The sequence below is a fragment of the Pimephales promelas genome, chromosome 25 (genome assembly GCF_988280905.1).
Source record: "Pimephales promelas chromosome 25, fPimPro1.hap1.1, whole genome shotgun sequence".
In the NCBI taxonomy this organism is placed as follows: Eukaryota; Metazoa; Chordata; class Actinopteri; order Cypriniformes; family Leuciscidae; genus Pimephales; species Pimephales promelas.
In genome coordinates, this window is record NC_142793.1 from 5555622 (window position 1) to 5575895 (window position 20274).

A 20274-nucleotide genomic window follows, 5' to 3' on the forward strand; every position below is an offset into this window, starting at 1 on the left:
AGCTGTATCGGACAACTCAGCCAATACGGCCTTTTTTATCAGTTTTGATTTTACTACCTCTCTAATTGTACTATCCTTTAACCTCTTATCTCCAAGTTCAATTTTGTAATGATCCGCAATCTCGAATAACTGATCTTTTGTACACGAATCAAGCAAACTTCCAGAAGGAGAACTAATAAACTCTTTGACTAAATTAACGTTAGACATTTTTCCACCTAGAATTATAACTAGAAAAAAAAGTGTCTTTTTACAAACCAGAGCAGGAGGAATAAAATAGTTCCCTCTAAAAATTTAACTAACTCAACCCTAAAATCTTCATGTGGTTACTGGTGAGGGGTATTTTAAGCACCAACTCCCACTAGTACAAAGAAAAGCAACCAGCACGCTGGCGACTCACTCATACCATGGATATGCACCCGAGACAACTGCTCTACTCACGGTCGCCACACAAAAATAAAAAAAAAATTACCTCACATCCACTCGTTCCAAAAGGGAACGAGCAGCTAAACCTAACCAGGGAACACAAATATTGTTAAATATTCCTCCTACAACAGGATCTGTAAAAAAAAACACTTACCTCAAGCTCCTACAAAACAGCATGAAACAGATACAGCACTCTACACACTCCGTTGTCAAAACAAATCCAACGCGCATTTCCTTCACCCGACGAATCCGACCTCCCAAACAATAGCGTTCAAACAAACATTCTTCCAATTTTACGTTCAGTTAATGAACGTGTCAAGTTCATTACAAAATAACCGAACGCAACCAAAACGCTTTCAAATCAGGTCAACAAATAACAGGAATTTTAAAAGATCTAACAAACGAGCGGACGAGCCCCCACTTGTCACGGCCGGCTCGCAAGCCGTGACAACGAAGGAGACAACACGTTGGATACTTGCTCAAAAGAATAACATTTATTAAAGTAAGAATAATTAAATAAAACAAGGACAAAACGGAAAACAACAATAAAGACTTCAAAACGCAAATGGCATGAGGATGGAAGAGCACGCGCCGTCACAGCTGAAAGGAACTGCTTTTAACTGCCGGCATCAGCTCCAACACAGGTGCAACTCCTCAGTCAATGACGTCACTCACTCCAATTCCCTCCTGTAAACCAAACAGAAAGAACACACACAACACCCAAATATAACCCATACTGGGTTCATAACAAGGGCCATCCAGGCTTTTATGTCTTTGACGCAATTGAGTAGATGTCCAACAGAGTTATCATTTCTCTTTTTAAGAGGTACATAAATCTGACAGTCATCTGCATAACAGTGGAATGAAATGCCATACTTCCTAAGTATGGAACCAAGTGGAAGCAAATACAAAGAGAAAAGTAGAGGACCAAGGACAGAGCCCTGTGGGACCCCACACAAGAGAGGAGCAGAGGAGGAAACATATTCACCTACACTAACACAAAAAGTTCGATCCGCTAAGTATGACCTAAACCATTCCAATGCTATGCCACTGATGCCCACCAACTGCCGTAAACGTGAAATCAATATTTCATGATCCACAGTGTCAAATCCAGCAGTTAAATCTAAAAGCACAAGGATAACACAGTCGCCAGAGTCAGTCGCTAAAAAGATATCATTAAAAACTCTTAAAAGAGCGGTTTCGGTGCTGTGCAAGGTTTTAAAACCGGACTGGAAAACCTCTAGTATACTATGTTCGTTTAAAAATGCCAATAATTGACTATGCACAATCTTCTCCAGGATTTTCGAAAGGAAGGGCAATTTGGAAATAGGCCTGAAATTAGTAAAAACCGACGGATCTAGCGCAGGCTTTTTAATAAGAGGTTGATCTACTGCATGTTTTAAGATTTCAGGGACCACACCCGAGGTCAGACTACTATTTATAACTGAAACCACAGATGGTCCTACAGTAGGGAAAACCTCCTTAAATAGTCGAGGGGGGACAGCATCATTAGGAGAACCCGTAGGCTTCAAGTGACCAACAACCTCCTCTAAGAAAGAGAAAGTCACCGGCTCAAAATGATCAAAAACAGCCGAGCAGGGGACAGAGATTGAAGGGTCAGAAGCTGCAGGTGCAATTTGGGACCTAATAGAAGTGACCTTATCAGTAAAAAAGCATAGAAAATTTTCACACATAGCAGTGGATGCCTCCATACAAGTATTCTGTGGGGCATTTAACATTGAATTAATGGTGTTAAACAAGACATGAGGCTTATGACAATTTGCCAAAATAATATCTGAGAAATGTTTCCTTTTAGCCTCTTTCACAGTTTCCTGGAAATGACGCCAGCAATCCCTTAAAATTTGGAGAGACACCTGCAGTTTGTCCTTCTTCCACCTGCGCTCAGCTCTACGGCACTCACGTCTGGCCGCACGAGTCATGTCATTTAGCCAGGGCTCAGATTTAGTTTTAGGCAGCCTGGATTTTAATGGAGCCACACTGTCCAAAACAGTTTGGCAGGTGGAGTGAAACCATGCGCTAAGCTCTTCTGTGTGCAATACAGACTCAGGAGTGATGGTGTTCTGACTAAAAACAGCCGAGAACTGAGCAGCAGTGGAAGGGTTAATCGTGCGACAGCGCCGTGCAGCAGCGCGAGGTTTAAGTGTATGACAAAAAAGAGCAGTCTCAAATAACACAGGCATATGGTCAGAAAACACCGCGTCACATATCTCTAGATTAAGAACAGGCAAACCATATGATAAAACAAGATCAAGTGTGTGTCCATGTTCTTGTGTGGGTCCAGACACAGATTGCACAAGATTAAAAGACTCAATGAGGTTTAGAAAACCCTTTGTCATTTGCTTGTCAGGACAACACACATGAACATTAAAATCCCCAACAATAAGAACACGATCATATTTAGGCATGATCATTTAAAAAGTCCTTGTTGTACTTGGGGGGGCGATAGACTACAACACACAGCACTGTGTGAGAGCGACCAATCTCAAATAAACTCATCTCAAAACTGCTGAAAGCAGATGACAGCATTATCTGTTTACATTTATAATGGCTCTTATATACAGTCGCTATTCCTCCTCCTCGGCCAGATTTTCGCGGGGAGTTAAGGTAGCAGCAATCATGGTGTAAAAATTCTGTGAAAGCGCTGGACTCACCATCACTCAGCCATGTCTCAGTTACACAGAGAAAATCCAATCCTCGGGACGTGAAAAGTTCTTTTAAGACAAAAGTCTTATTTGCTAGAGATCTAGCATTTACCAGCCCAAACCTGGCAGGAACCGGTGGATCCGCGACGCTTGACGTTCGTGGAACCCGACCCAGAGACCGCAAGTTGCTGTGATCGACTCCGCGCCAGCGGGGACGAGGAGAGCAGGGGCCACGGGGCTGGAACACCTCTTCCGGGCCGACGACAGGTATCAGCCAGGCGCCGACAGGGTCCAGCGAGCGTCGAGAAATAACGAGGCTTGGCACGTCTACAAGCTCAGTCCACAAAGGCGTCGAACACCATGCAAGGCGGGTCTTCAACCTCACCAACCGGCCACTACGTTTTCCCCGGCGGCGGGTGCGCTTTCGTCGGCGCTCTCGCCGAGAAGGTGGAGTCGGGGCGTCCACCATCATCCAATTTTACTAAATTTTCAACTGAAAATCGCAGATCCAGCAGTGTTTGGCGATCATACACCAGCAAAGACTCGACATCCCGAGCAAACAGCAAAAACACACACAGCAACGACAGTGACAGACGGCATGCCACACACACTGGCGCCATCTTCCATCTGGATGTTGTCTTATATGATTATACACTTATACACTTTACAAAGTATACCATTTATCCTTGCCAATTTAGAACTAATATAGTTGACGTGAGGTTTCCAGCATAGTTTATGATCAATTATTACTCCTAAAAGGGAGTTTTCATAGACTCTTTCTAATCTGGAATTATCACACAGTACTTCAATAGTTAAATCTTCGGGAATTCTACGTTTCCCAAAAATCATAAATTTAGTTTTCTTTATATTGAGAGATAATTTGTTTAGATCAAACCACAGTTTAAGCTTAGCCAGCTCTTTAGAGACAGTCTCCAACAAATGTTGAAGATTCTCTCCTTCACAAAATATATTTGTATCATCTGCAAAAATAAAAAAATGTCAACAAATCAGAAGTTTTAACAATATCATTTATGTACAATATAAATAATTTTGGTCCAAGAATTGAACCTACAGAAAGCCCGTAATACAGGGCGTGGCGGCGGTCTGGCTGTCATCCACCGAAGTGATCTGGGCCTGTCACCCATCACCATGCCCGAGCCATCTTCTTTTGAATACCTCGCTTTTAAGTGCAAGCCTCCTCTCTCCACAACAATATTTCTCATTTATCGGCCACCCAGACCAAACCCGTCTTTCATCCCAGAAATGTCTAACCTTTTGACAACACTCTGTACTATGTCTACCAATATCATAGTTCTTGGAGATATGAATATCCATGTCAACTGCCCCACCTGTCGTTTTGCAGCAGAATTCTTACAATTACTGGATTGTTTTAATCTAACTCAACTGGTCGATGTCCCAACTCACACTAGGGGACACACACTCGATCTGGTCATTACAAACTCTGACCATCTCAGCAATCTCCGGGTTTATGATCTGGGCATCTCTGACCACAAGGTCATTTCCATCTGCCCTCATCAAGCCTAAGCGCCAAATCTGCTTTAGAAATCTCAAAAACATCAACTTAGATTCTTTGGCATTCGACCTTCAGCATCTTCTCTCTGTTAACAGCTCACCAGTCATGGACCCTTTGGACCTCTACAACAACACCCTCAAGAGCCTCCTAGATATCCACGCACCAGTAAAAACCAGGACAGTGACCTTCTCCCGAACAGCCCCCTGGTACACCAGTGACCTACGGAAAATGAAGGCATCTGGGCGGGCCATTGAGCGGAGATACAAAGCCACTGGTCTCACTGTCCACCAACAAGCTTTTCGGAAACACCAACATAAATACTCTAAGTCGCTAATAAAGGCACGGTCGTCATTCTACTCTAAAATCATCACAAACAATCTCGGAAACTCAAAGCAGCTGTTTTCCACCATTAATCATCTCCTTAAACCACAGACCCACTCATTTAAGGAAAACACAGAAGAACGCTGCAATAACTTACTGGACTTTTTCAAAACTAAAATAGATTCAATTCGCTCTTCCATTCATGGATCCTCAATCCAATCTGCCCCATCTGTCCATCTACAGCCTGAAATCGCCTACCGCTTGAAACGCTTTCCAGCAATCTCAAATCAGGAGGTCGAGAAGATCATCACAAGGATGAAACCCACCACCTGTGCCCTCGACCCTTTTCCTACTGCCCTTGTCAAAAGAAACTCCGTTATTCTAAGCCCTCTCATTACCACTGTAATAAACCAGTCTATACTGTCCGGCACTGTTCCATCTGCTCTTAAAACCGCCATAATCAGACCACTCCTGAAAACACCCACTCTTGCTCCTGATATATTATCAAACTATAGGCCAATTTCAAATCTTCCGTTCATCGCAAAAGTCTTGGAATTCCAATCTGGTTTCCGCACAGCTCATAGCACAGAAACAGCGCTCATCAGAGTCACAAACGATCTACGAATGGCAGCTGATGCTGGTTCACCTTCCCTTCTCATACTGCTCGACCTGTCATCTGCTTTTGACACTGTGGACCATACATTCTACTCAACCGGCTGCATCAAACCACTGGACTTAGTGAAATAGCCCTGGACTGGTTCAATTCATATCTGACGGACAGAAAGGAATACATTTCGCTTGGAAAATCAAGGTCCCGGGAACATACAGTTACCTGCGGAGTACCTCAGGGGTCGGTGCTTGGCCCCATTCTCTTCATCATTTATATCCTGCCAATCGGACATGTCATCAACCGCCATGGAGTATCTTTTCACTGCTACGCCGACGACACACAACTGTACATGAAATCCGATCCACAACCAACTGCAGCATCGCCAACATCATCTCCATTCCCAGCACTCACTGCCTGTCTCGAGGAGATAAAGGGGTGGATGAAACAGACTTTTCTCCAAATAAACTGTTCCAAAACTGAAGCAATTCTCATAGGCACCTCGCACCAAATTCAGTCATCCTCACTCTCCGGAATAACTGTCTATCTTTGGCCAAGACATCCCGCTTTCCACAACAGTTACCAATCTCGGTGTGAGATTTGATCCACAACTCACCTTTGAAGTCCATATCAAAAATCTCTGTAAGATCTCCTTTCATCATCTCAGAAACATTGCAAAACTCCGCTCTACACTTACATTAGCTGATGCTGAAAAACTGGTCCACGCCTTCGTCTCCTCTAGACTGGATTACTGCAACGCTCTTCTCATCGGGATCCCCAACAAAAGTCTGCAAAAGCTGCAGTACGTTCAGAACAGCGCTGCTAGGATCCTGATGAGAGTGCGAAAGCATGAACACATCACTCCCATCCTCCGCACTCTTCACTGGCTTCCCGTTTCTGCTCGGATCGAATACAAGGTTTCACTTCTTACTCACCAATGCATCTATGGAAACGCACCCCCCTACCTGAAAGAACTACTTACCCCTGTTTCTACAGCACGATCCCTCCGATCACAAAACTCAAACCGCCTCAAAATTCCAAAAACTAAACTCTGCACAATGGGTGATCGTGCCTTTTGCTCTGCTGCTCCCCGGATTTGGAATGCCCTTCCGGACCATTTGAGGGCAAGACAGACCGTCGACACTTTTAAAAAGGGTCTAAAGACATTTCTTTTTAGCAGATCTTATGATTTTTAAATATGTCTAGATTTTGTTTTTATGGTCAGACCTGTAGCACTTTGAGGTTTTTCTTTTAAAATGTAAGGTGCTTTTACAAATAAAATTTATTATTATTATTATTATTAACCTTGTGGTACACCATATATTGTATTTTGAAGCTTCGACCTTTCCTCCCCCATCTGCACATACTGTTGTCTATGTTCCAAATAGCTTTTTATCCAGTTTAGTCCTATTCCCCTAATTCCATAAATTTCCAATTTTTGAAGCAAAATATGATGATCTATTGTATCAAAGGCCTTTTTAAGGTCTATAAATACACCTATAGAAAACTTCTTATCATCAATACTGGTTGTTAATTATTCCACCAGGTCTATTAAAGCCAAAGATGTAGAACGGTTTGTTCTAAAACCATATTGACTATCAGTTAAGATCCCATGTTTGTCAATAAAACTATCCAACCTAATGGAGAATATCTTCTCCAGAATTTTAGAGAATTGGGGAAGCAGTGAGATTGGCCTATAGTTAGTATAAAGATTCTGTTCACCAGCTTTAAAGATAGGGACCACTTTAGCTATTTTCATATTTGTGGGAAAAGAACCCAATTTCAGAGAAATAATGGAAATATATACTATGGGATCTACTATAACTGTGTCACGGATCCATCTGCGTCAGCACCAGACACCTTCACTCCGCCCACTCGTTCCAGCTCCCCAGCCTTCTAATCACCGTCACCTGCCCGCATCAATCACCGTCCCAATCATCCTCCCTTTATAAACTCACTCCTCACAGTCACTCACCGTCTGGTCTCGTCGATACTACGGCTACAGACTCCCGCTACTCTCACTGCTACGTTCAGGATTACTTACCCGCTTGCATCAGCCCCGTCTGCCTCTCATCTGCTCCTGGTTCCCGGTCTCCTCCTGTTCATCCGTCTGCTGGTTCCACTCTCCGTCTCTCCGTCCTGCACAAGATAAGATATACTTCATCAGACTGTTCCCGCTGCATCCCCGAACTTTCTCCATTACTTACTCACCTGTTGTTTACCCTACCACCTGTTCAATAAACCTGGTTACTCTCATCCATCTGCGTCCTTCTAGTTTGTGACAGAAGACCAGACCAACAACATGCTGCAACCTACCCCGAGCACCAGCGCTACACCGACCCCACCCTCTCCAACCATTCCCCGGACTAGCGCTCCAGCACTCTCCACGGCCACCGTCACCACTTCTTCCCCATCTGCCTCTGTCAGTCCCATGGCCCAACCAGCGCCCTTCTCTGGCGAGGAGGAGGAGTGCAGCGGCTTCCTCCTGCAGTGCGAGCTCTACATGGAGATGAATCCATCCGCCTTCCCCACCGAACGATCTAAGGTCGCCTTCTTCATCTCACTCTTGCGAGGTCGAGCGCTCAATTGGGCTCATGCCCTGTGGAAAGATCGAGGTCCCGTTACTCGGACGTTTGCTGCTTTCTCCGGTCATTTCATCGAAGTATTCTCGCAGTCTGCACATTCCATCTCGGTTCAAGACCAGCTGTACCGGTTGCGGCAAGGGAGATCGTCAGTCGCCTCCTATGCCCTGCAGTTCCGCACCCTCGCCGCCACTCTCGGTTGGAACGAGAGCGCGCTCATCACCGCATACCGTCATGGCCTGAATTCTGACATCCGCCTCCAGCTCGCGATTTATGATGACACCGTTGGAATAGAGAGCATCATCCAGCGATCCATTCGCATCGACCAGCGACGCACTGCCTGCCAGCTCGACAACCCTGCACTCCCACCTCCTCGTCCAGCGCCCCGCCATCACAGTCCTCCAGCACCAGAGCCGATGGACATTGGAGCCTCGCGATTGCCAGTGTCCGAGAGAAATCGGCGCATCACCAGCGGTCTGTGCCTGTACTGTGGAGCCTCCGGCCACCTACTCGCCTCCTGCCCCATACGTCCACCCCGACCCGCTGTGAGTACAGTCCACCTACCACTACCCATTTCCTCCTTGAAATATACGGCGGCCACTATCACTTATCTGAACCGTTCCATTTCAGTTCAGGCGCTGATCGACTCCGGATCAGCGGCCAATTTCATCGCTCTGTCCACCTTAGACCGGCTGCAAACCAGGCAACGATCCATTCCTCACCAATTGCAAGTACAGACCATCCTCGGTCAACCTCTGGGGCGTGGCCGGGTAGGACATCGTAGTCCCGACCTGGGACTGGAGATCGGCTGGCTCCATAAGGAGGAGATATCTTTCCTGGTGCTGGAGGGCTCCACGGCCGAGATCATCCTGGGACGCCCCTGGTTGGAGATCCACTCCCCACATGTCCAATGGTCCACCGGCGAGATTCTACGGTGGGGTAAGGACTGCTTCCATCACTGCCTGCCATCTGTGACGAGAACCTCCGTTCCTGCCACCACTCCGTCCGTTCCCCTCTCCACCACCTCCGTGGAGAGCCCACCTGTGGGACATCCTCCCGAGATCCCCTCTCCCTACCGGGCGTTCCAGGATGTCTTCGATAAACACCAAGCGACCACCCTACCTCCACATCGGCCATGGGACTGCGCGATCGATCTGCTGCCCGGGGCGGTCCTACCGCGAGGTAAGATCTACCCTCTGTCCATCCCGGAACAGAAGGCCATGGGGGAGTATATCCAGGAGGCTCTCGACCACGGATTCATCCGACCATCTGTGTCCCCTGCCGCTTCGAGCTTCTTCTTCGTGGGGAAAAAGGATGGAGGCTTGCGCCCCTGCATCGACTACCGTACCCTCAATCAAGCTACTGTCAAATTCCGCTATCCTCTTCCTCTGGTCCCAGCCGCCCTGGAACAACTCCGAGGGGCATCCATTTACACCAAGCTAGATCTTCGTAGTGCCTACAACCTCATCCGAGTCCGGGAAGGAGATGAGTGGAAGACCGCCTTCATCACCCCCGCGGGGCACTACGAATATCTCGTGATGCCCTTCGGATTGTCCAACTCACCCGCCATCTTCCAAGGTTTCATGAATGAGATATTCCGCGATCTCCTCAACCAGTTTGTCATCATTTACATCGACGATATCCTCATCTACTCCCCCGACCTGACCTCTCATATCCATCACGTCCAAACAGTACTCACCCGGCTCCGAAATTATCACCTCTATCTCAAACTGGAGAAATGCGAATTCCACCAAAGCACCATCCAATTCCTCGGTTACATCATCACTCCCCACGGAATCACCATGGACCAGAGGAAGGTGGAAGCAGTACTCCACTGGCCACAACCCACCACCCGTAAGGAGCTTCAACACTTCCTGGGGTTTGCCAATTTCTACCGCCGGTTCATCCAGAACTTCAGTCCCATCAGCTCTCCCCTCACCGACCTTCTCAAGAGTGGGGCCAAGTCTCCATCCTGGAACGACCAAGCCACCCGCGCCTTTCAAGACCTTAAATCCGCCTTCAGCTCCGCTCCTACCCTGGCCCTTCCGGACCCGGCCCTACCGTTCCTCGTCGAAGTGGATGCCTCCATCTCGGGGGTAGGAGCGGTCCTCTCTCAGCGGCAGGGGAATCCACCTCAACTCCACCCATGCGCCTTCTACTCCAAGAAACTGTCCCCGGCGGAGCAGAATTATGACATCGGCAACCGGGAGTTACTGGCCATCAAACTCGCGCTGGAGGAATGGAGGCACTGGCTGGAGGGAGCCCAACACCCTTTTACAGTGATCACGGACCACCGTAACCTCGAGTACCTCCGAGAGGCCAAGAGACTCAATCCCCGTCAAGCCCGTTGGGCCCTGTTCTTCACACGCTTCAATTTCTCAGTCACCTACCGCCCCGGAGATAAGAATGTGAAAGCAGACGCTCTCTCGCGTCAGTTCCAACCCGAGGTCCCTCCTTTTGAGTCCGAAACCATTCTCCCTCCAGCCGTGGTGGTCAGCCCCATTCAGTGGAGCATGGATGATCACATCGCCGAAGCCACACAGCTTGAACCTGCTCCGCCGGGAGGTCCTGAGGGACGGGTCTATGTCCCAACTCGTTTACGCCTGTCCCTCATGGACTCAGTTCACTCCTCTCCGGGCTCTGGACACCCAGGCAGCCAGTCCACTCTCTCGCTCGTCCAACAGCGCTACTGGTGGCCGGGTATGGCCCAGGATGTCTCCCGGTTCGTCAAAGGAGGCTCAGTCTGTGCCATGGCCAAAGTTCCCCGTCATCTCCCAGAAGGCAAACTGGTCCCTCTTCCCATACCCACTCGACCCTGGTCCCACCTCGGAGTGGACTTCGTCACCGACCTGCCCGTGTCTGACAATCACACCTGCATCCTAGTAGTAGTAGACCGCTTCTCTAAAGCGTGCAAGCTAATTCCCCTTCCTGGCCTACCTACAGCCCTTGAAACAGCGGAGGCGCTGTTCCAGCACATTTTCCGGAACTTCGGTATCCCAGAGGACGTTGTCTCCGATCGAGGACCCCAATTCATCTCCCGTGTCTGGAGGGCCTTCTTCAACCTTCTGGGAGTGACCGTCAGCCTCACTTCGGGTTATCATCCCCAGTCAAACGGCCAGACTGAGCGGAAGATCCAGGAGATAGGGAGATACCTGCGGTCATACTGCCACGATCATCAGGACTGTTGGAGTCGTTACCTGCCCTGGGCCGAGTATGCACAGAACTCTCTCCGACAAACCACCACCGGACTCACCCCATTCCAGTGCATACTCGGCTACCAACCTCCACTCTTCCCCTGGTCAGGAGAACCATCAGACGTCCCAGCAGTCCACCATTGGTTCCAGACGAGCGAGAGAGTCTGGGACTCAGCTCATACTCACCTCCAGCGGGCTGTTCGGAGACACCAGAACCAGGCCAACCTTCGCCGCGCCGACACCCCTCACTACCTTCCCGGACAACTGGTCTGGCTCTCCACCCGGGACATCCGTCTCCGACAGCCCTGTCGGAAGCTGAGTCCCAGATACATCGGACCTTTCGCGATACAGAGGCAGATCAACCCCGTTACCTACCGGCTGGTCCTCCCCGCTCACTACCGCATCGCACCCACCTTCCACGTCTCCCTGCTGAAGCCCTACACTAACCCTCTCTCTCCTTCTTCCCCAGGGTCTGGTGCTGCGGAGGTGCCCCCTCCTCCTGCAGATCCCGAAGACGATAACATCTATCGAGTCCATGAGATCCTCGACTCCCGACGACGGGGCGGCCGCTTGGAATATCTCGTGGACTGGGAGGGATTCGGTGCTGAGGAGAGATGTTGGGTCAACCGGGAAGACATTCTGGACCCCTCATTACTCCAGGACTTTCACACCACCCACCCAGATCGTCCAGCGCCCCGGGGCCGTGGTCGTCCCCGTCGTCGGTCCCGTCCGCCAGCTGGAGCTGGCCGTGGGGGGGGGGGTACTGTCACGGATCCATCTGCGTCAGCACCAGACACCTTCACTCCGCCCACTCGTTCCAGCTCCCCAGCCTTCTAATCACCGTCACCTGCCCGCATCAATCACCGTCCCAATCATCCTCCCTTTATAAACTCACTCCTCACAGTCACTCACCGTCTGGTCTCGTCGATACTACGGCTACAGACTCCCGCTACTCTCACTGCTACGTTCAGGATTACTTACCCGCTTGCATCAGCCCCGTCTGCCTCTCATCTGCTCCTGGTTCCCGGTCTCCTCCTGTTCATCCGTCTGCTGGTTCCACTCTCCGTCTCTCCGTCCTGCACAAGATAAGATATACTTCATCAGACTGTTTCCCGCTGCATCCCCGAACTTTCTCCATTACTTACTCACCTGTTGTTTACCCTACCACCTGTTCAATAAACCTGGTTACTCTCATCCATCTGCGTCCTTCTAGTTTGTGACAAACTGCAATTAGTTGTTTAATTAAAAGCATATCAATATCATTACAGTCCCTTGATGTTTTATTCTTAAAGTTATTAACAATATCAAGTACTTCGGTTTTATCAGTATCTCTCAAAAAAATAGTTGCTGGATTTCTTTGTTCAGGATATTGTGGGTCATCGCTCTTTTGTGGAGGTATTATCTCCCGAATTATTATTAATTTTATTATTATTATTATTAATACCTAATTATTTTACCATTATCAATAAATTCTTTTGGAAAACCAGTACTTGTTTTTTTCCTTCTAATAACTGAATTTAAGATATTCCATGTACCCTTTATATTGTTTTTATTATTTTCCAGCAGTCTACTATAATAGTCTTTTTTACATTTTCTTAAGATAACTGTTAATTTATTCTTATATGTCTTATATTTAAGTTCTTTCTCTTCAGTTCTATGCTTAACAAATTCTTTATATAGAGTATTCTTTTTTTTGCAAGCATTTATCAGACCCCTTGTAACCCAGGGTTTACTTGGACGTTTAGATGTTATCTCTGATTGCTGGATTGGACAATTTTTATTATACAAAGTCAAAAAGATTTTTAGAAATGAGTTATAGGCTAAATCAACATCCCCTTCATCATAAACACTCTGCCAATCTTGAACTAACAAGTCATTTTTTAGTTTATTCATGGTGTAATCTGTTCTTAATCTCCACTGTATATTTATTTTGCTGTTATCCAAATTATAGTGTTTACATTCATGGAGTACAAATATTGGCAGATGGTCAGTAATATCATTTATTAACAATCCACTTTCTAATTTACTACTCATATTATTTGTGAGAATATTATCTATTATTGTTGCTGAGTGGGTGGTAATTCTACTCGGTTTGTTTATACATGGATATAGGCCTATACTGTACATTACATCAACAAACTCTTCTATTGCAGGTGATTTACTCGGATTTAAAAAATCTATATTATAATCCCCACAGAAATAAGCAACCTTCTGCTTGGCATTCAAAATCAAGGCCTCAAACACTTCTTTGAAGCTTTCAATACCAGAGTTAGGTGCTCTATAAACACAACTAACGACAACATTCTTCATTTTACCCATATCAATTTCCACCGTTAAACACTCACAAATATCATCAATAACAGTCGTCATACTTTCGACAATCCTATGCTTTAACCTTTTATCCACAAACATTGCAACCCCCCCACCTCTTTTGTTTACTCTATTCACATAATGTAATTGATAACCTTCTAGTTCAAGTTGGATTCCTTTATCATGACTGAGCCAACTCTCAGAAATAGCAACTATGTTAAATTGCATGGTATTATGCTGCAAGTAGTCTCTGATCTTCTCAAAGTTTGCATATAGACTCCTGCTATTAAAATGTACGATTGAAATACCATTTTCCAAGTTAAATTTTTCCTTAAATTGGTGTTCAGTATAATACAAACAATTTCTAGTAACTTGGTCTAAGAGATAAATTTCTGGGTCTATATCTCGTTCCTGCATAGTAATTGTTCAATATGATCACAAACGTTCTTCCTCACACATCTCACACATCCTGATCAATGCACATACACACCAGTGAAAGTGATAATAGAACAATTCGTCCAAGAAAAATCTAACTACGACAAAAACATAAAATAAAATTTTTTAGGGGATATAATATGAAATTCCAACAGGTAATCATATTGTAATAGGAAAGTTGGTTCAGTATAAGTCTCTCGAACACGATGAAAGGCATAAATCTGCTCACCACCACCAAGTTGGACTCTTTATATATGAAGCAAACCTCTCTCAGATAGATCTGGGCCTCAAGAAAATGTTCTTGTTGGCTAGACAGTACCACATTTCTCCAGGTCTTTGAGGTCCCGAATTAACAGGACCTTCATCTCTTCACCAGATAAAGCATTTGTACGTATCCAAATTTTACAGTCCCTTGTCCAAGTTGAATGGATTTTCCTTTGTTTCTTCAGTGCCCTTGCATGTTTGGCTATTTCAGCATTCCTTTTCGTGAGATGCTCATTTACATACACGTGCGTGTCCTTCATTTTTTTTCCCTGTTTCAAGAGTTCTATTTTCTGTTTACAAATCTCAAAATGATGGTTCTTTCCATTTGTCCATTCCTTTTGGGGAGGGTGTAGCAAGCAGCGATACTCTCCTTGTGAATAGAGATATCCCTTCTATTGAAGAACTTGACCACCTGGTCCTCCAGCGTCTGTTTTTCTTTCTCTGTTATATCAACTTCGCTGCTCTCCCCTCGGGTGACATTAGAGTAAGTGCGGTGTGTTGTTTTTAGGCCACTAATGACCACATCTTCTTTTCTTGTATATTGCTCCAAGTCATCAACTCTTTTTTCCAACTCTGCAATTTTCTCATCCTTTTGTGCAAGTAGGTTGTTTAGTTTCTTCACATCCTCTACCAAATCACTTATCTTGCCCACATTTTCAGCCATTCCATCAATCTTCCTTGCCAGTTCTCTCAGAGCTTTCTTGACTTCCTCCATCTTGAATTTGACTGGTTTTCACAGTCTTGACAAGTATTGTCAGAAGTTCCCCAAAACATCAAAATATTGGGAAATACTCATAAAAGTTAAATCCCAATGTCCATATAAAGCCATAGACTTCACTTATCTACTTGGATGTCAAGTCATTTTCATGATTTTTAACGGATTCAGTTGCAGTCTCTCATTGCCATACACATTTGGCAGCCATCTTGAAGGCCATCCCATGTTTCAGAAGGGAATGCAGTGTTTCCCAAACTTTTTTTCTGGGGACCCACATTTTAAAGGCGAAAAATCTTTGTGACCCAATAACATAAGGCCTATTCATATATCACGAAGAGAATGTATGCATTAACAAAATATGTATGACCATTTTAAAGATCAGTTAAGCTTCCAGTTAACTATTTAAAAGAGATACAGATATTTGACAAAGCACTTTTTTTTATGAACCTGTTGTTGACAATAAGCGAAATGCAGAGGTGAAATGAGAAATAAAGAGTTGACAGGGCATCTCACTGTTTTCATATTCTCATCATTACAGTGTACACAATTTACTATAACAATTATTATAGGCTTAAATTAAAATATCCTGACAGTGAAACTTTGTAACCATGCATGGCTCACTACCACTGTATAAAAAGATGCCTAAACAGATAAAAAACTAGGTACACACACAATTAATTATATTCCTCTACCCCCCTAATAAATCTAATGCAATATAAATGACTATAACATAGTATTCAATATAAATATTCCACATTTATTGGGAATGTTAAGGCTGTTTCATCCGATTTAAAACTAGATAAAATCATTGAGTGATTTGTGGTTTGTAATAAAGCCCCTTTCACACAGAGATTCCAGAAAACACACGGATAATGTGACCCAGCATTTGTTCGGGGATTGTTTGATTTCGGTTCATTCACACTGCAAGTGATTTGCCGGGATCTGTGAGTGAGTTCACACACAACCCGTAAAAATCCCGGGAAGACACATGACGTCAGGATGAGACGTATAACGGACGCGTCGAAAACATGTACACGCGCATACCGTTCCACAAAACTGGTGAACGATTTCAGCTTCAGTACGGGATAGTGAGGAGCTCCTGGTCTCTGCTTCGTTCCAGTTTGCAGGTATTTGTTCGTCCTTTCTTTGTTGATGACGAACACAAACTTTCTTAAGAGCAACAGAGTCGCGCGATGGCACGAGCGTCATCACTATGACACACCCTTTACGGCATTGGTCCTGGCTTTTGTTCACACAGCGCGCGTTCCGGGACTGATTACGGCAATGTTACTAGGTCCCCAACCCGGGATCAATCCCAGAATCAATCTCAGGTCGTGTTTGCGTTCACACAGAAGGCGTTCTGGCAATTTCCCGGCAATTTCCTGGGATCAACTCGCTGTGTGAAAGGGGCTCGAAGAGAGGAGTTTCCGATTGAAACGCTTCTCACTAGATGTCACGACAACGCTGTTTAATAATAGTGTCCGGGCTTTAGCTAAGCTTTGCGTTTCGTTATCCACTGGGCCGTGCTGCCTAGTTCAAAGTAAACTAGTGAAACAACTGAAACCAGCACTGTTTTGTTCTCTATTTCTTTTTACTGACCGAGAAACAGCTTCAGGTGAACAAATCCGAATCGTTTCAGACCGTTACGCACATGCGTTTGGCCAATTCATGGAAAGGAAATAATCAAACCAACGAATGATTAATATCGCTGGTTCACTCGACAGAAATACGGGACACACATAAGGACTGCTGAAATATTCGGACTGTAAACTTTTCTCTCAGGTCCGTCGGAGCGCTCATGGTACACACACAGAGCGTATCGTCAAGCTGCACGCGCCACTGCGGCCACGCGCAAATCTAACCAAATTTAGCCGCACCACCAGAAAATAGGAGGAGGGAGGTTGGGGTGCCCTCGGCCGTATGGAGATGATTGGCGGGCCGCACAATCGCCTGCGGGTCGCCAATTGAATAGCCCTGATCTAGAGAGTATATAGCACACTGGAAAATAGTGCTCGACTTGGCAACCCATTCAAAATCTTCCGCGACCCACTTGTGGGTCGGGACCCAGCCTTTGGGAATGAATGGGTTAAAGCGTAAAGCCTTGTTTAAACTCGACGCGTCCGCATGAGTCAAAAGGTGTGCGCGGCAAAAATGGCATGATTGTAACAGCACGCGCACCTCCGCATCCCACAGACACCATTCACTACACACAATAGGCTTTTTTCTCTGATTATGAAAATTCTTCGACTTATCGACTTAGAGCTCTTCCAAAATCGACGGGTTAGTGATTCCTGTAACATACTGTTTTACGGTCAATGACATGAGTATTATTCAGCTGTGTCACAAACGTACAGTAACCAGCACATTTATCCCCACATAGCAAAGCCATAACACAGCGAAGGAGAACTAGGTTACATGAAATAATCCAACTACATATTTTACACCACTGACAAAGGAAAAGTCACTACTCATGGTGTCTATGGCTTCTAGGTTTCTGCGGCTTCTCTTTCAAGGTAGTGACGAAACACGTTCTGTAGCGCTGTTTGTTCGCTGTCCGCTACGGTAGAAACATAACGTCACAATATGTCGACCTTCATAGCAGGGGTTATGTAGATATAAATGTCTCATCCTAAGGTAATAAAAACATTACGGTTTATTAAGTTCTTTATACACCACTGAAAACATAGTTATGGATGTCATTTGCATTTCTGTTAATAGATAATCAACATATTTACACATTGCACCTTTAATGGAAATTGAAAATGGACTAAATGAACATTAAAGTGACACCACACTGACTAATCTACCAGTTGTTCTTTTCATAGTTAGCCTATTGTGAAACGTAAACCCATTTGGAGCATGTAAATCTGAAAAGTGTAATGTGGATCTGATCTGATCCTATTTTGCTTTGGGGGAAAGAATTGATTACCTGAACCTGGAAAGCAAACAATGGGATTTCTAAATTAAGTTCATTCTGATCCAGATCAACCTTTTTGAAATGGGCACTAAACCCAGGTTCTCATTCACATTCTGATTGAGAAAATTTTGTTGTGTGGTATTATTTCTTATATGTAATTTAACTTAAACAATCCGTGCTAAATACTACTAAAATAAACAAATGTAAGAGCATGCTTTATCAGTCAAGCTGTGGTTGTGAATCCATGAACCCATAACTACAGGGTGAGAGTCAACACTACAAACACAGCAGCGTCCCCTGGTGGTAGATTTTGTCAGTCCAACAACACTCCTAATGCAGTATTTTAGAGTAAAATAATAGCTAAGTTTTAAAGCTGTTTACATGTTGATAAAAAAAAACAAAAAAAAAACAACAGGTAACACTTTATTTTGATAGTCCACTTTAGACATTCGACAACAAATAAATAACTTTTCAGCTACATGTAAATTAACTGTCATTAGAGTATTAGCAGAATCAGTAATATCTGCTAACACTTTATTTTGTTGGTCCCCCAACAGACATTCAACTGACTTTAAGTAACTTGGCGACTACAAGTAAACTTATTCTCCTAACCCGAACCCTAACACCTAACCATAGCCTAACAGTCTACTGACAGTCTACTATAATATACTAACACTCTAGTGAGAGTTAGTTGACATGTAGTTGAAAAGTTACTTATAGTTAGTAGAACGTCTAAAGTGACTATCGAAATAAAGTGTAACCAAAAAACATTGTTTCTCTTATAAAGACAAAGCCTTCAGTAAAAGAACACGAGACACCCACTACATAATTAATGAACAAAGCTAGTCATGATGCAGAAGAATGCCTCAGGAATCAATAAGATAAACTAGGATTAAAATACGGATGAATTTAAGTGCTGCCTTAGTGCTGTATTCATATCAAATCCATAACTTTATTATATTATTTTTATGGGGAAAAGTTTTAGTAATTGCTGATGCAATTCATTCAAGAATATACATGTAAAATAGAATAATATAAATATTCAGGACCGAAAAAGAAACTCTTCAACCTGCATTATTCTTGAGCCTGTTGAAGGACAGTTGAGTTATTGGAAAGTTTGGTAACACTTTACACAATAAGGTTAATGTGCATTAGGCTAACTCATGTAGACACATATAGGCTACAACCTTTGATTTTAATAACGTATTAGTAAATGTTGTTCATTCTTAGTTAATATTAACGCTAATGAACCTTATAAAGTGTACCGAAAGTTTGAATAAATGAATGTTCAAACTTTGAAGAGAGATTTAGGAGATCCCCCCTTCCATATAGCCCTTTGAGTACCCACTATAAATGTAACGTATTATTATTATTTATTATTATGTCAAGAGCTCACCGCTGCTCTCCAGGAGTGCCGTTACGGTCCCGTCCCCGTGCAGGATGATGGAAGCCAGATCTCGGATGAGGACGCGTCGCGCAGGCGCTCTCGGCTCGCCCAGCTCTCCCAGCTCCCTGCAGCACTGGAAACACACTGCCCAAGCCTGCTCCTCATTGATGGGCTGCTCATAAGACTTCAACACCTCCTCCAGAGACAGTTCCCTGGTCTCTCCTCTCTCCGCGGGAGCACATACCCTTGAGTCTCCGTCCTTCCCGCTCCTGTTCGCTGATCTGGCCATGACGAGGACGGGTTTTTAGCCTAGGATCCTCTTGAACGTGTGTGAGAACAGAATGATGATTCTGCGGTTCATTGGTAAAGCGTCAGTCAGTGATGAGGAGACGAGCGGAGGCGGAAGGACATCTCTCGGAATGCGCAATTATAGCTAAACATAGAACATAAGCGTGAAATAAAACTTCTTAACAGTATATTGCATCCATGTGTGTTGTTGTGTGATGCATCTTTCGCATCGGTCAAGTTTCCTGCATCATGTCTGAATGGGTGTCGTTTTCTGCATCCTCTGCAAAGTGTTTCTGAGCTCCACCCACATACTGGACCAATGAAGCAGATCAGCTCAACTTGCAGTGGAACTATTAGCATATATAAATAACCTAAGGGGATCTGGAATCTGGAATATTGTTTAGGCTATAGCCTATCTGTTTTTTGTTTTTGTTTTTAAATGGAATATAACGGTTATTACGTTTTTTAATAATCTAAAAATTAAAATCAAAACAAAACCAAAAATCGAAGTCTGCTGTTGTGACAACTGAAAGGATGGTTTTGTTTGTAAGGCATGTTCCTGGATCAACATTTTGAAAACATAATCGTAGCCCTGTCTATCCCTAAATCGAAGGGAAATGATGAGTAGCCTGCC

The 20274-nt window shown here is 44.7% G+C and overlaps 1 protein-coding gene across 1 annotated transcript in view; it reads right to left on the reverse strand.

Annotated features, from left to right (window-relative positions):
• spire2 (spire-type actin nucleation factor 2) overlaps nucleotides 1–20052 on the reverse strand; it is a 96868-nt gene extending 76816 nt beyond the window's left edge. The window contains exon 1 of the mRNA XM_039656759.2: nucleotides 19362–20052. Coding sequence (XP_039512693.2) covers nucleotides 19362–19641 — 280 coding nt within the window. The 5' untranslated portion in view covers nucleotides 19642–20052. The remainder of the gene's footprint in view (nucleotides 1–19361) is intronic.
• Nucleotides 20053–20274: the final 222 nt, after the last annotated feature.